The following is a 12422-nucleotide window of genomic DNA, read 5'->3' as shown; positions in this document are numbered from 1 at the left end:
CACTCCTCAGTAAAAGGCACATGACAGCTCGCTTTGAGTTTGCCAAAAGGCACCTAAACGATTCTCAGACCAGAAACAAGATTCTCTGGTCTGATGAAACCAAGATTAAACTCTTTGGCCTGAATGCCAAGCGTCACATCTGGAGGAAACCTGGCACCATCCCTACCATTAAGCATGGTGGTGACAGCACCATGCTGTGAAGATGTTTTTCAGTTGCGGGGACTGGGAGACTAGTCAGGATCGAGGGAAAGATGAACAAAGCAACGCACAGAAAGATCCTTGATGAAAACATGCTCCAGAGTGTTCAGGACCTCAGACTGGGTCGAAGGTTCACCAACCAACAGGACAATGACACTAAGCACACAGCCAAGACAACACAGAAGTGGCTTCGGGACAATGTCCTCTGAATGTCCTTGAGTGGGCCAGCCAGAGTCTGGACTTGAACCTAATCGAACATCTCTGGAGAGACCTGACAAAACTGTGCAGCGACGCTCCCCATCCAACCTGACAGAGCTTGAAAGGATCTGCAGAGAAGAATTGGAGAAACTCCCCAAATAAAAGTGTGCCAAGCTTGTAGTGTCATATCCAAGAAGAGTCAAGGCTGTAATCGCTGCCAAAGGTGCTTCAACAAAGTACTGAGTAAAGGGTCTGAGCACTTATATTTAATTTTTGTATTTTTGATACATTTGCAAAAAATTCTAAAAACCTGTCTGTGCTTTGTGATGATTGGGTACTGTGTGTAGATTGATGAGAACCCCCCCCCCCCTCCCCCCAGGGGTCTGAATACTTTCCGAATGCACACTATATCAAGTTTGCGGACGACACAACAGTGGTAGGCTTGATTACCAACAACGACGAGACGGCCTACAGGGAGGAGGTGAGGGCCCTCGGAGTGTGGTGTCAGGAAAATAACCTCACACTCAACGTCAACAAAACTAAGGAGATGATTGTGGACTTCAGGAAACAGCAGAGGGAACACCCCCCTATCCACATCGATGGAACAGTAGTGGAGAGGGTAGCAAGTTTTAAGTTCCTCGGCATACACATCACAGACAAACTGAATTGGTCCACTCACACAGACAGCATCGTGAAGAAGGCGCAGCAGCGCCTCTTCAACCTCAGGAGGCTGAAGAAATTCGGCTTGTCACCAAAAGCACTCACAAACTTCTACAGATGCACAATCGAGAGCATCCTGGCGGGCTGTATCACCGCCTGGTATGGCAACTGTAAGGCTCTCCAGAGGGTAGTGAGGTCTGCACAACGCATCACCGGGGGCAAACTACCTGCCCTCCAGGACACCTACACCACCCGATGTCACAGGAAGGCCATAAAGATCATCAAGGACATCAACCACCCGAGCCACTGCCTGTTCACCCCGCTATCATCCAGAAGGCGAGGTCAGTACAGGTGCATCAAAGCTGGGACCGAGAGACTGAAAAACAGCTTCTATCTCAAGGCCATCAGACTGTTAAACAGCCACCACTAACACTGAGTGGCTGCTGCCAACACACTGACACTGACTCAACTCCAGACACTTTAATAATGGGAATTGATGGGAAATGATGTAAATATATCACTAGCCACTTTAAACAATGCTACCTTATATAATGTTACTTACCCTACATTATTCATCTCATATGCATACGTATATACTGTACTCTATATCATCGACTGTATCCTTATGTAATACATGTATCACTAGCCACTTTAAACTATGCCACTTTGTTTACATACTCATCTCATTTGTACATACTGTACTCGATACCATCTACTGTATCTTGCCTATGCTGCTCTGTACCATCACTCATTCATATATCCTTATGTACATATTCTTTATCCCCTTACACTGTGTACAAGACAGTAGTTTTGGAATTGTTAGTTAGATTACTTATTACTGCATTGTCGGAACTAGAAGCACAAGCATTTCGCTACACTCGCATTAACATCTGCTAACCATGTGTATGTGACAAATAACATTTGATTTGATTTGATTTGAACTAGAAAAAACTAACGAGTGAGATGTCTTGCTTCCTCTTCCAGTTTCAGATTGTCGGTAACAGTTGGAGGTGCATTCATCATATCTGCAAACAATCGAAGCAAACAAACAATTAATTCAAATGGACCAGTAAGCTCGTAGCTCAAGATCAGGTGGTAATTCACTGATAGAGGCACCTCAACGCTGTTACATATTCATGCATTATGGTTCTGGTCTCCAACTACTGGACAGGTGTGATTATTGCAAAGACAATTACCTGGCTATGGTGTAATGTTTAGACTTGTGAAAATAGTTAGTGCGGCCCTCCCTTATTTAATAGCCAAGTCGTCCCATAAAATTACATTTCCCTATACAACTACTCTGCGTTTTCCATAGGATGCAGCATGACATGAAAACGTGCAGGTTGACTTTTATTGGCATGAATTTTGCCCCGGAGGCAGAACTCTCGATTTTCGCTAGATGTGCCAGCAACAAAGTTAAAATTGGCTATATTGTAAAAATATATGAAAACAAAATTAGCTTTTTGGTGTTAATTTAAGGTTAGGCATTAGTGTTAGCGATGTGGTTCCGTTTAAAATGAGATTGTATGACTTTGTAGCTGTTCCAGCTAGTGCGCTGCAGACCTGCCTCCAGAACAACATTTGTGACGAAAAACGCTAACCTGCTGAAATTGTAGCCTACTTCTCCACACCGACTCCTATCAAACCTCTACTAACAGCAGAGTCCTTCCTAGCTCTTCAGTGAAGATGGCGCAGGCACTATCAGAGGAGGAGTTCCATCGAATGCAGGTAGGCGGAAACCTGTCCATTTTCAATGCCAGTTGTTTCAAATATGCTGCGATCTTCAGAGTATTTCCTGAAAATTGGACTGGCCATCAATCTGTCCAGCGCTAAACTACTGAGTGGCAAAAGCACCACAACCTAGCTAGCTAGCTTCCCCTAGCTAGGCCAAAAGCAACACTCCAACCAAGGAATGTAGCTAACTAGCTAGCTGCTAGCTAAATAGCTAATATCTGCATTCATTGTTCTTCGAATCCAATAACCGGTAGTTAACATATTTGGTCATTTGGCTCTGTCATTTTAGTATTCAATGCAAATATATGGAATTGTGGCTTCGTGTTCTATCTAATAACATTATCAACTAACTGGTTTGCGAGTTATCTAGTCGGTGTGGATGGCTACCTAGTTAGTTAGCCAGCTGGCTAGCTAGATATCTTGAAATTACACTGGTCTTCGTTGTTATCTTAATAACAACGAATCGGTTATTGTATTCGTGTTAGATAATGATTTCAAATGGCTGTGTCTTATAGTTGTTTGCTCGGTCACGGGTTTGGTCAGATAACGTTAGCCTAGTGTTAGCTTTCAGCCTGTGTAAGAACTGGATACCAGTTAACGTTACTTAAGTTATTATTATGGTTGTGTTCAGCTTTCCAAACCAGATATTGCATAACAACTTTACTGTTGTTTGTGTAGTAGACAATTCTCATTTAAGGGGTCATCAACACACCTAGCTAACATCCAAAGCGTTGAAAACAATGTGACATTTCAGTGTGTTGGATTTGACACATCAGTTAATAACACTAAAAGCAGTGTCATCAACACACCCAGCTAACATCCAAAGTAGTGTTGTTCAATAAGCTATTTTACGTTTGAAGTTGAACCTCGATAAAGTCATCCACTCTGCCTATAACCTTTTTTCCAGGCTCATCTTTTAGAGCTGAGGACACAGAACTACCAACTTTCTGATGACCTGCGGAAGAACACAGCTGGTAAGCAGTAGCTAATAAAATAAAGACATTCTGTAAAGCCAATTTGTGACCATGAACAGGGATCAATATTTACTGCTGAAATTAAATGAGCATTACATTGCAACTCCAGGATGGGCTTCAGATTTAGTATCCCTCCTAAAGGTAGGTGTGTGTGTGTGTGATGCATTGTCTCCAACTTCAAAATGGGTTAGTTCAAGTGACTGAAATTAAAATACTAGTAACTGGTGATAAAGATTTGTGGTTGTTTCTATTTTAGAGCTAGTGGCTGTTCGTCAGAAGTCAGTGACCTTGGAGAAGGATTACATCAAAGCACAGAAGGTATTGCAAGCTAATCTACATTTGATTAAACAAACTGATAATAGGGTTGTGGATTTCAATACACTGAAACTAAAGGCATCATGTTTGAGGAAGAATAAAAGGTAACTTTGTTTGGGATTTGACTTAGTTTCTAATGATCTTTTTGTTTCATTTGCAGGCTTTGAATAAGAGCAAGAAAGCTCAGGTGAGTTCCTTGTCCTATTTCTGTTAATCTTCTCAAACTCATCAAAGCGGTCTATAAAATTATCTTGAAAAGATGGTCTGAACATTAGTTTGTTATATACTGTATGTGTATTACAATAATGGATTGAAACTTCCTCAATGAAGACAAGGTGATTTTTATGCCCAAGCATAGGTAAAGAAAGGAGGAACACACTGCTGTAAATTCATTTTATACATTTACTAATTAAGATCACAAATGTTATATTGGCCTGGTTTATAATGTATTAATGTAGTTAACTGCGCCATCTGCTGTTGCAATATGCATATTCCATCTTTCCCTAAAGTATTTTAGATCATTTGACAAAAACTGATTTTGAGTCTCATCAAAGTATGAAACAGACATTTGAGATGGAAGTACAGCAAAGTCCTCCAACTTTTTGTTTTGGTTAATTTCACCATCCTGTCTCACCAGCAAACAATATTATGTTTTTTGTGAGATTATTCAAACTAGAAATCCGGGGTATCATAAAGTCCTTAGCCTGTGTTTTTCTTATTGGATTGTTATTCAGTGGATATTCTCATATTATATTATATTTGTATTGTGCTAGTTAGAAATGCTTTCAGTTCAACAGATCAAATATTTCAAGTAGGGTTTTTCTATTAAAGTGCCATAAACCCCAATGTGAGGCGAGTCTGTAATTTGTGTTCACATGGGTTGATTTGCTGTCTGTCTGGTGTGTGTGGGTGGGTGGGCGCACGCTCAGGAGGTGGATGCCTTACTCAGCGAGAATGAGATGCTGCAAGGGAAACTGCACAGCCAGGAGGACGACTTCAGACTGCAAAACAGCACCCTGATGCAGGAGCTGTCCAAGGTACTATATCTCCCCTGCTCCAACTCATGCCACTGGTGATGGGTTGTGGTTATGAGTAGTTGCGCCTTGTTACAGCAGAGGGGAATGTTCTTGTAAATGAAGATGTGATATATGTCTAGCTAATGTGACATAAAAGCCCCACCTTTCTGATCCCGTTTCATGATTATATTACAGAAATATGGATTCATTTGATTCCCTTTTGTGTTTTTAGTTATGTACCCAGATAGAGGAGCTAGAACATGAAAACAAAGACCTAAAGGATGGAAAAGTGTTTCAGGCAGAGTCCTCCAGTCCCACCTCCAGCTCTGTGGATGGAGAGCTACTCCGTCTCCAGGCAGAGAACGCTGCCCTTCAGAAAAAGATGACGGGTATGTTTATGTTGGTTATCATTGTAGGAATTCCACTTTTTCAAAGACATTTCTTAGAGAAGATGTATCTAAGTAATGGCAACACATCAGTTTTTCACGTTCTGGCTTCTATTTCCATCCCTGTGTTTTTCCCTCAGCCCTCCAGGAGCGCTCTGAGAGTGCGATAAAGAGCCAGAGGGGAGTAGATGTCAGTGACACCAATGCTTCCAAGATGGAAGGGCCGGTTGACACTAATGGTGTCCAGTTGCATGCTGATGTCAGTGAGAACATGGAGGATGCTGCCTCCGGAACCAATGACAGACTGGAACAGGTGACAAAAAACAAAAAAACACTAGGCACTGACGAAAAAAGACAAAAACATTAGCACTTTTCTTTTGCGCCTAGCACTGACTTTGCTGATAACTAATTTGATGACAAATGTACTTCTTACGACTGTGATATGTGGTTGTCTCATCTAGCTATCGTAAGATGAATGCACTAACTGTACGTCGCTCTGGATAAGAGCGTCTGCTAAATGACTAAAATGTGAAGTGTGACACCATGAACAAGTATGTTCTATGGAACTGCAATTTGACAATATCCTGAAGTTCAAGTTTAGTCACATGCATAATTACAGTGAAATGCTTAACTTGCGAGCTCTACCCAACAGTGCAGTAATTAATATCAAAAGGCAAATTATATTTTTTTTATTATCTACAGTACCAGTCAAGGGTTTGGACACCTACTCATTCCAGGGTTTTTCTTTATTTTTACTCTTTTCTACATTGTAGAATAATAGTGAAGACATCAACACTATGAAATGACACATATGGAATCATGTATTAACCATCAGTAGTTGTGACAAGGTAGGGGTGGAATATAGAAAATATCCCTATTTGGTAAAAGACTAAGTCCGTATTATGGCAAGAACTGCTCAAATACGCAAAGAGAAACGACAGTCCTTCATTACCTTAAGACAAGGGGTCTGAATACTTTCTGAATGCACTGTACATGTAAACCTGAGTAATGGTTACCAGTAGCAGCATAAATACAAATGTTAATGGCAATCAATAATCAATGAACAGCAGAGCGTAGTGGTAATAACTCTAAATAAATGTTATATGCACTTTCACTGTTTCAGGCATACACTAATTCGGGTTGCTCTGTTTATTCTGCCCATTATGATGTGCCTGTATGTTTCTACATCATATTGAACCGTTCCAGTATGGTACACCAACTGGGATATTACAGCAGACATGAATCAACCCCTATTTAGATACACCATGCATAATTCAAAAGTTGTATGGCAATGTGTTGAATTGTCCTTAAATGACTTTAATTTTTTTTCCCCAGGCAGAGGCAAAATGTGCCAAACTGGAACAGCGAGTGAATGAGCTTATCGGTGAGTTGTCTTTTTCTTATGGAGACTATATCTTCAGAAATAGTTGGGAAATCTCAGCACAGCAGTCATTTATCTCAGTGGAAACTTTCCCATTTGGTTGTTGTGCTACTTTACATGAGTAATTGACTTAATTTAAGTCTTTGTTAACAATGTTGACTTCCAGCACCCAATGTTGCGTAAATAATTTAACTGCTGGTTTCCTTCCAATCTGATAGGACATAGTCCAGTTCACTGTTCCTCAATGCAGGCTCTGTGGGGCATGGGTCCAGCAGGTGTCTAGTTTTTCTCAACAGCATGTCAGACTAATTCGTTCAGGAGCGTGTGACTGAAGCCAGTGAGAGGGGTACTGTAATTGTAGATGCTAAGTTGGACCCTTGGGACGACCCTAACTTAACCTTAACCCTTACCGTTAATTTCAACTTCAATCGGGTGGCATCAGAGTTGGATGTCCCAAAGATTCCTCTTAGCAATTACTGTACTGTAATTAAGACTAAGATGGACTACCTGCGTGCCCAGCAGGACCTGCAGTGAGGAGCACTGGTCTAGTTATGAAACAGGATGCTCTTAGGTGGTCAGCACTGTGTCCAAATCCAATAACGCAATGCTTTGGGCCAGAGGTGGAGCTGCAGCTGCACACTGAGGTGGAGGAGAAGCGCCTACTGAAGGAGCAGCTCCAAGCACTAGAGGTAACGACCAATCTCACAACCTTGGGCTAGGTGTCAACATCCCAGGGTGAGAGAAATGGACAGTCTTAGATTTGTTTTTGCTGCTAAGTGATAATTGCACTCTAGGTTAAGAAGAGTTAAGTTGTAGTCAGTTCTCGTGTTACCTGCCCCAGTGCCTCAAAGTGAAGCAATAAGCTACCTCCTTTACTATGCTAATTGAGGGCACTTTGGCATGTATAAATATGATGAGCTGGACAACAATTTGGTTTGGCTATTTAGAAGTCTTCATTTTAAGTACTTATATCTTTCTCTTCTCTCCTCCAGTCATCCAAACAGACAGACGTCACTAAACTTCAAGAAGAGATAGCTAAGGTAACTATAACAGATGTGTTCTTCAGTGTATAAATTAGGCTCTAGTGTATGTTAGCATCTAGGCCCCTGCATGTAATCTAACACTGATTTTGTTCATGTGTGCCCTAGCTCTCTGAAAAATTGAAGAAAAAGCAAGACAGGTAATCTATTTAGCTTGCAAATGTTACAAATGCATTTCTTTGGTTCTTCATAAAGTCAACCTTAAAGCCAGTCTCAGTAACTTTCAGTAATGTCGTTTGTGTTTATGAATTGTCAAACCGTCGGGCAAGACGTTGTAATGTGGTCTACCTGAGAGTTCCCAAGCGGCCTCTGGGCCAGCCACTCTTGATCAGACAGATGGTAGTTTTCTCATTTGCTTGTAGCCTATACAACAAGCGGACTACTGTATTAAAAGGGAAATTTGTAAGTCGAGTCAGCTATGAAAGTTACAGCAGTAAAATGTTATTCTAATGTACATGAACAACATTTAATAGGCTACTGCGGTGCAATGTTAGCAGTTTTCTGCTTGAGCCCTTGCAGTGCAAACACTTGTCTGGAAAAGTAAACAATCATATACGGTTGAATTATTATAAATTAAATCAGCCATCAAAAGGTTGCAATAGTAAACTCCACACCCAAGAGGAAAACATTTAGCCAGCTAGCAACTCCAGCAAAGTAAAAGCAGGTAAGTGCAGGAATGTTTATTTGGCTGTATAATCACCCAGCGGTATGCTACCAATGCATGTGTGGCTATAGTAGCTGTTTGCTAGCCAGCTGAATTGGCTAGCGAGTGAGCTAGCTAGCATCTTAAATGTCTTCATTTACCAGTAGACAGGTATAGCTGGCTTTCGTGATTAATCTTGCGGAGGAGTCTAAAACACGGTCCAACCAGCAAGTATTACACTAGGAAAATATTCCATTGCTGAATCAAAATTGCCCACAATTCCGAAGCTCAAGCAACATCAAAGCAACTTTGTAAATGACCCGCCTGTGTTTTCAAATATGTGCAGCTGCACATCAGATCAGCTGTCGCACAGACCGACAGAGGGACTGACAGCCAGGAGCCAATATGAACCGTTACCACACACATCTGTCGTCTAAAAATGACACTTATTTTGTATCACTCAACTCTTGTTTATAATGAGAGGGATATACACTTGATATGTGATGTTGTTGTAAATCGTGGATGGATCAGAGGAACAGATGGAAAGTGCGCAAGAGAAATGATAAATAACATATGCCTCATATTTACCTCGAAAGCTGACCTGCAATTTGTAAACAAAGCTGCTGTACTTAAAATTTGCATCATTTTGAAGTGACACACATGGCAAATTATGCTTTAATCTATTAATTTTTCAGATATATAAACCCCCCTCCCATTGGAAGACAATTCCATGATACATTGATTGTATTTCCTTGCAGAAATGTGGATTGATTGTATTTCCTTGCAGAATTGTGGATGAACTTATTTAAGTTATCTTGGCTCAGCTGTGATGAACTACATGAGAGTAGGACAGTCATGATTATCCCCTGTCCCATTATAGTGGTATTTCTCTGGCAATAATGGGCCGCTGTTTCAGGCTCAGTACTGCATTGTGACACTAGGCTCTGGCCCCATGTACAGTCAGCAGGCAAGAGTAATGAGACTGAACCTGTCGTCTGCTGCGTCTGCAAAGTCGCCTGCCCAAAGTTGCCCTTATGTGCTCAGCCCTGGCCTCCTGCTCGAGAAGTCTGTCTGTTATACCTCCTCTACGGGGTGATTTCAGGGTTGAATAGTTTTCTGACTGGCTCTTTGCGATTTGTTTTATAGCTTTCTGCATTTGCAAGGTGAAAAAGAAGACCTTTACAATGACAGCAGGTAAGGGTATAAAGATTCAACTTATATTTCACTTTCACCAAGCTTCTGAAGGTGGTGTTACTTGTTTATGACTTAGAGAAAAGTAACACAAAAACCTGCCAGACGCCATTTGGAGACGAATACGACAATTAGATGAATATACATTTCTTTCTGCACCAGGACCAAAATCGACGAGATTCAACAGAGGAAGGAGGAGGAGCTGAAGTCTATGAACATCCGCATCCAGAAGTTACAGGGAGATCTGCTGTCAGCCAACCAGGTTAAACATCCTGATGTTGCCTGTTCTGTTATGAGATCAATCACCCAAAATATATATCATCTGGTTTTGTACCTGGAGTACTCATATTGTTGTATTATGACAATACATAGGCCTTCTTAACCTCACAACCTGATCTGTACCTGGGTTGCGGTATGCATGCCATGGAACCATATCCTAAAATGATTGACAGAATATAGTGGGAAGCTGAAGCTGACTCTTGCTACCTGTTTTTATATCTAGAGTGTTGGTGAGATGAAGGAACAGCTCCAGAGCCGGCAGAAGGAGCACGAGTTAGTTCTACACGCACTTAAAGATCAGGTAAACTCAAAACTTTCTTGAACTATACGCTCTCTTCCCTTCCTGTTGAAGTTCCAAAACACTCAAATGATCTTAGAGTCAAGACATTTTAATTGACGGTTAATGAAAAGGCAAAGTGGGGATCACCCTAAATAATTGGAGATTAGTCTGTCTGAAGAGGTTGTCTGGAAGAGAGTGGTCCACAGTCTTAAGTGGGCACAGTGCACTTCATTAGGGACCAATCTGTTTTCCACTTAATTAAGCCTCTTAGCACGACTGGCACTTATGTCTTCTGTGATGTCGCACGTCTTAATTAACTTGAACTCCGCTTTGGGTAGACGACAACAAGATAAGGCATTCGAACCTGCTCTTACCTTCTCTTCATTTTCTCTTTTCAATATGGAAGTGAATTTTTATTTGAAGTCCAGCTTTCTGTTTTGGCTAGTCATGCAGAAGTTCTGTTTCTGGTCTGGCTTCTGTCACCGTTCTTTGTTTCTTTTACATTGCCTAATTTATACTTATTTTCCACATTTCTTTGCCATCTGACTTTCTTGTCTCACTGATCCTCTTCTGGTCATTTCACCTTGCCCCTTCTGCCTTCATTCTTTTAATGATGATCTATCCACCCTATCAAATCCCCCCCCCCCCCCCCCACACACTTTTCTATCCCTATTCTCGAGCTGCCAATCGCCACCTTTTTGTATCCTTCTCTTCACCTTGCACATTGTCTTTTTCCTCCCTCTCCCCTCCTTCCCTTCCTGGGTGGTGCCCCCTGTGTTACCCTGTGTGTGGGGCTGTGATACAGGTAGCTTGTCAGAGTGCTGTGAGTCAGGAGCAGGTGGAGAGTATCCTGACTGAGAACGATGCTCTCAGGACTAACCTAGCGGCTCTAGAACAGGTACAGCTCATCTTACTGCCCTGCCACTACCCCGCGGAACCTCCTCAATATTCATTCTGCTGCCGTCACCACTCACCAGCCATTAACCATGATGCATCACCAATATGACAAGTCACGCTAATGTGAATAAAGTCAGGGAGGTACGGAGATTTTTCACATAGTGACGAATGGTGTTCACACATGAGTTGCTAATCCTTACAATAATACTGTCTGTTGTTTTGCCCTACAAAGCTTAATCCTAAATCATCATTGTGTGTCAAACCTCTGCTCACCTGCTTTTCTTTTCTTTCTTTTTCCACTTCTGCCTTACTGACCCATTTGATCCACTACCATGTTTCATTAAAGAAAGTCGTCAGATGTTGGTCCATTGTGATGGGGACTGTGTCCTGACTAGTGGGTGTTGTGTGTCATTAGATTCAGACAGTGAAGACTCAGGAGATGAACCTTTTGCGTGACCAAAACACGGCTCTGAATGTGGAGCTGCAGCAGAAACGGACGGAGCAGGAGAGCTTTCTGGCACAGAGAGATGACCTTAGCTCTCAGCTACAGGTTTGTGTGGCCCTCACACTGTCCTAGTACATGCATACTAAGATAGAGAACCAATCTTAAATAAATGTGGAGCACTGTCTATGACAAATAATGCAGGACTCAGTCCTCTTAATTGGTAGGTCAGAATCCTTTCTTTTTTTACTATGATATATAGTGCTTATCTTGTAGGTCGGGAGGAAAAAGCTCCCGTTGCAAATGTATTTTTATACCCATCTCTTGCTCATGTGCTCCTCTCTGATGAATGTATCTGTAGGAGTCAAACCGTGCCAACAGCAGACTGTTGGAGCAGCTGACTGAAGTTGGCCAGGAGAAAGACAGGGTACAGCAAGAGCTGGAGGAGGCTAAAAAGGTATCTGACACGCACACGGAAAGGGAGTGATCAGAGAAACACTATTGTTCTGTAATACACATGGCACTCTCATTACTGGCATTCTCCCAGGGAAGGTGGGAATGCTGAGTTGACCTCTCTCAAGCTCCACTCGTTATCCCCACAGGATCACAGACCGTAAATGAACATCACAGCTTCAATGACCTTATGTGCCTGTCTTAGACTTAGCATATCACAGAGTTATATTTGAGTCCAATTTATATTATGATTCAAAGATTTGTCTTATGGTTTGTTTAAGTGCCAAGTGAGATGTGAATGTTATTGGTCGTGTATCATCACAGTAAATGTCAGA

The 12422-nt window shown here is 41.7% G+C and overlaps 1 protein-coding gene across 5 annotated transcripts in view; it reads left to right on the top strand.

Moving 5' to 3' along the window:
• Nucleotides 1–2607: 2607 nt before the first annotated feature.
• The window catches only part of LOC139416515 (GRIP1-associated protein 1-like), a 39442-nt gene continuing 29627 nt past the window's right edge, over nucleotides 2608–12422 (top strand). The window contains exons 1-17 of one of the 5 annotated variants that reach the window (XM_071165211.1): nucleotides 2667–2784; nucleotides 3698–3764; nucleotides 4021–4082; nucleotides 4240–4266; nucleotides 5009–5116; nucleotides 5328–5484; nucleotides 5622–5794; nucleotides 6817–6865; nucleotides 7481–7551; nucleotides 7855–7902; nucleotides 8011–8042; nucleotides 9692–9739; nucleotides 9899–9998; nucleotides 10239–10316; nucleotides 11101–11193; nucleotides 11608–11742; nucleotides 11996–12091. In XM_071165211.1, coding sequence (XP_071021312.1) covers nucleotides 2743–2784; nucleotides 3698–3764; nucleotides 4021–4082; nucleotides 4240–4266; nucleotides 5009–5116; nucleotides 5328–5484; nucleotides 5622–5794; nucleotides 6817–6865; nucleotides 7481–7551; nucleotides 7855–7902; nucleotides 8011–8042; nucleotides 9692–9739; nucleotides 9899–9998; nucleotides 10239–10316; nucleotides 11101–11193; nucleotides 11608–11742; nucleotides 11996–12091 — 1386 coding nt within the window. In that variant the 5' untranslated portion in view covers nucleotides 2667–2742. Of the gene's footprint in view, nucleotides 2785–2984; nucleotides 3041–3697; nucleotides 3765–4020; nucleotides 4083–4239; nucleotides 4267–5008; nucleotides 5117–5327; nucleotides 5485–5621; nucleotides 5795–6816; nucleotides 6866–7381; nucleotides 7552–7854; nucleotides 7903–8010; nucleotides 8043–9691; nucleotides 9740–9898; nucleotides 9999–10238; nucleotides 10317–11100; nucleotides 11194–11607; nucleotides 11743–11995; nucleotides 12092–12422 lie in introns of those variants that run through there. The other 4 variants (XM_071165214.1, XM_071165213.1, XM_071165212.1 and 1 more) reach the window with 4 other exon arrangements.

Source organism: Oncorhynchus clarkii, chromosome 9 (assembly GCF_045791955.1).
Source record: "Oncorhynchus clarkii lewisi isolate Uvic-CL-2024 chromosome 9, UVic_Ocla_1.0, whole genome shotgun sequence".
NCBI lineage: Eukaryota > Metazoa > Chordata > Actinopteri > Salmoniformes > Salmonidae > Oncorhynchus > Oncorhynchus clarkii.
This window is presented reverse-complemented; position numbering and strand designations above follow the sequence as displayed.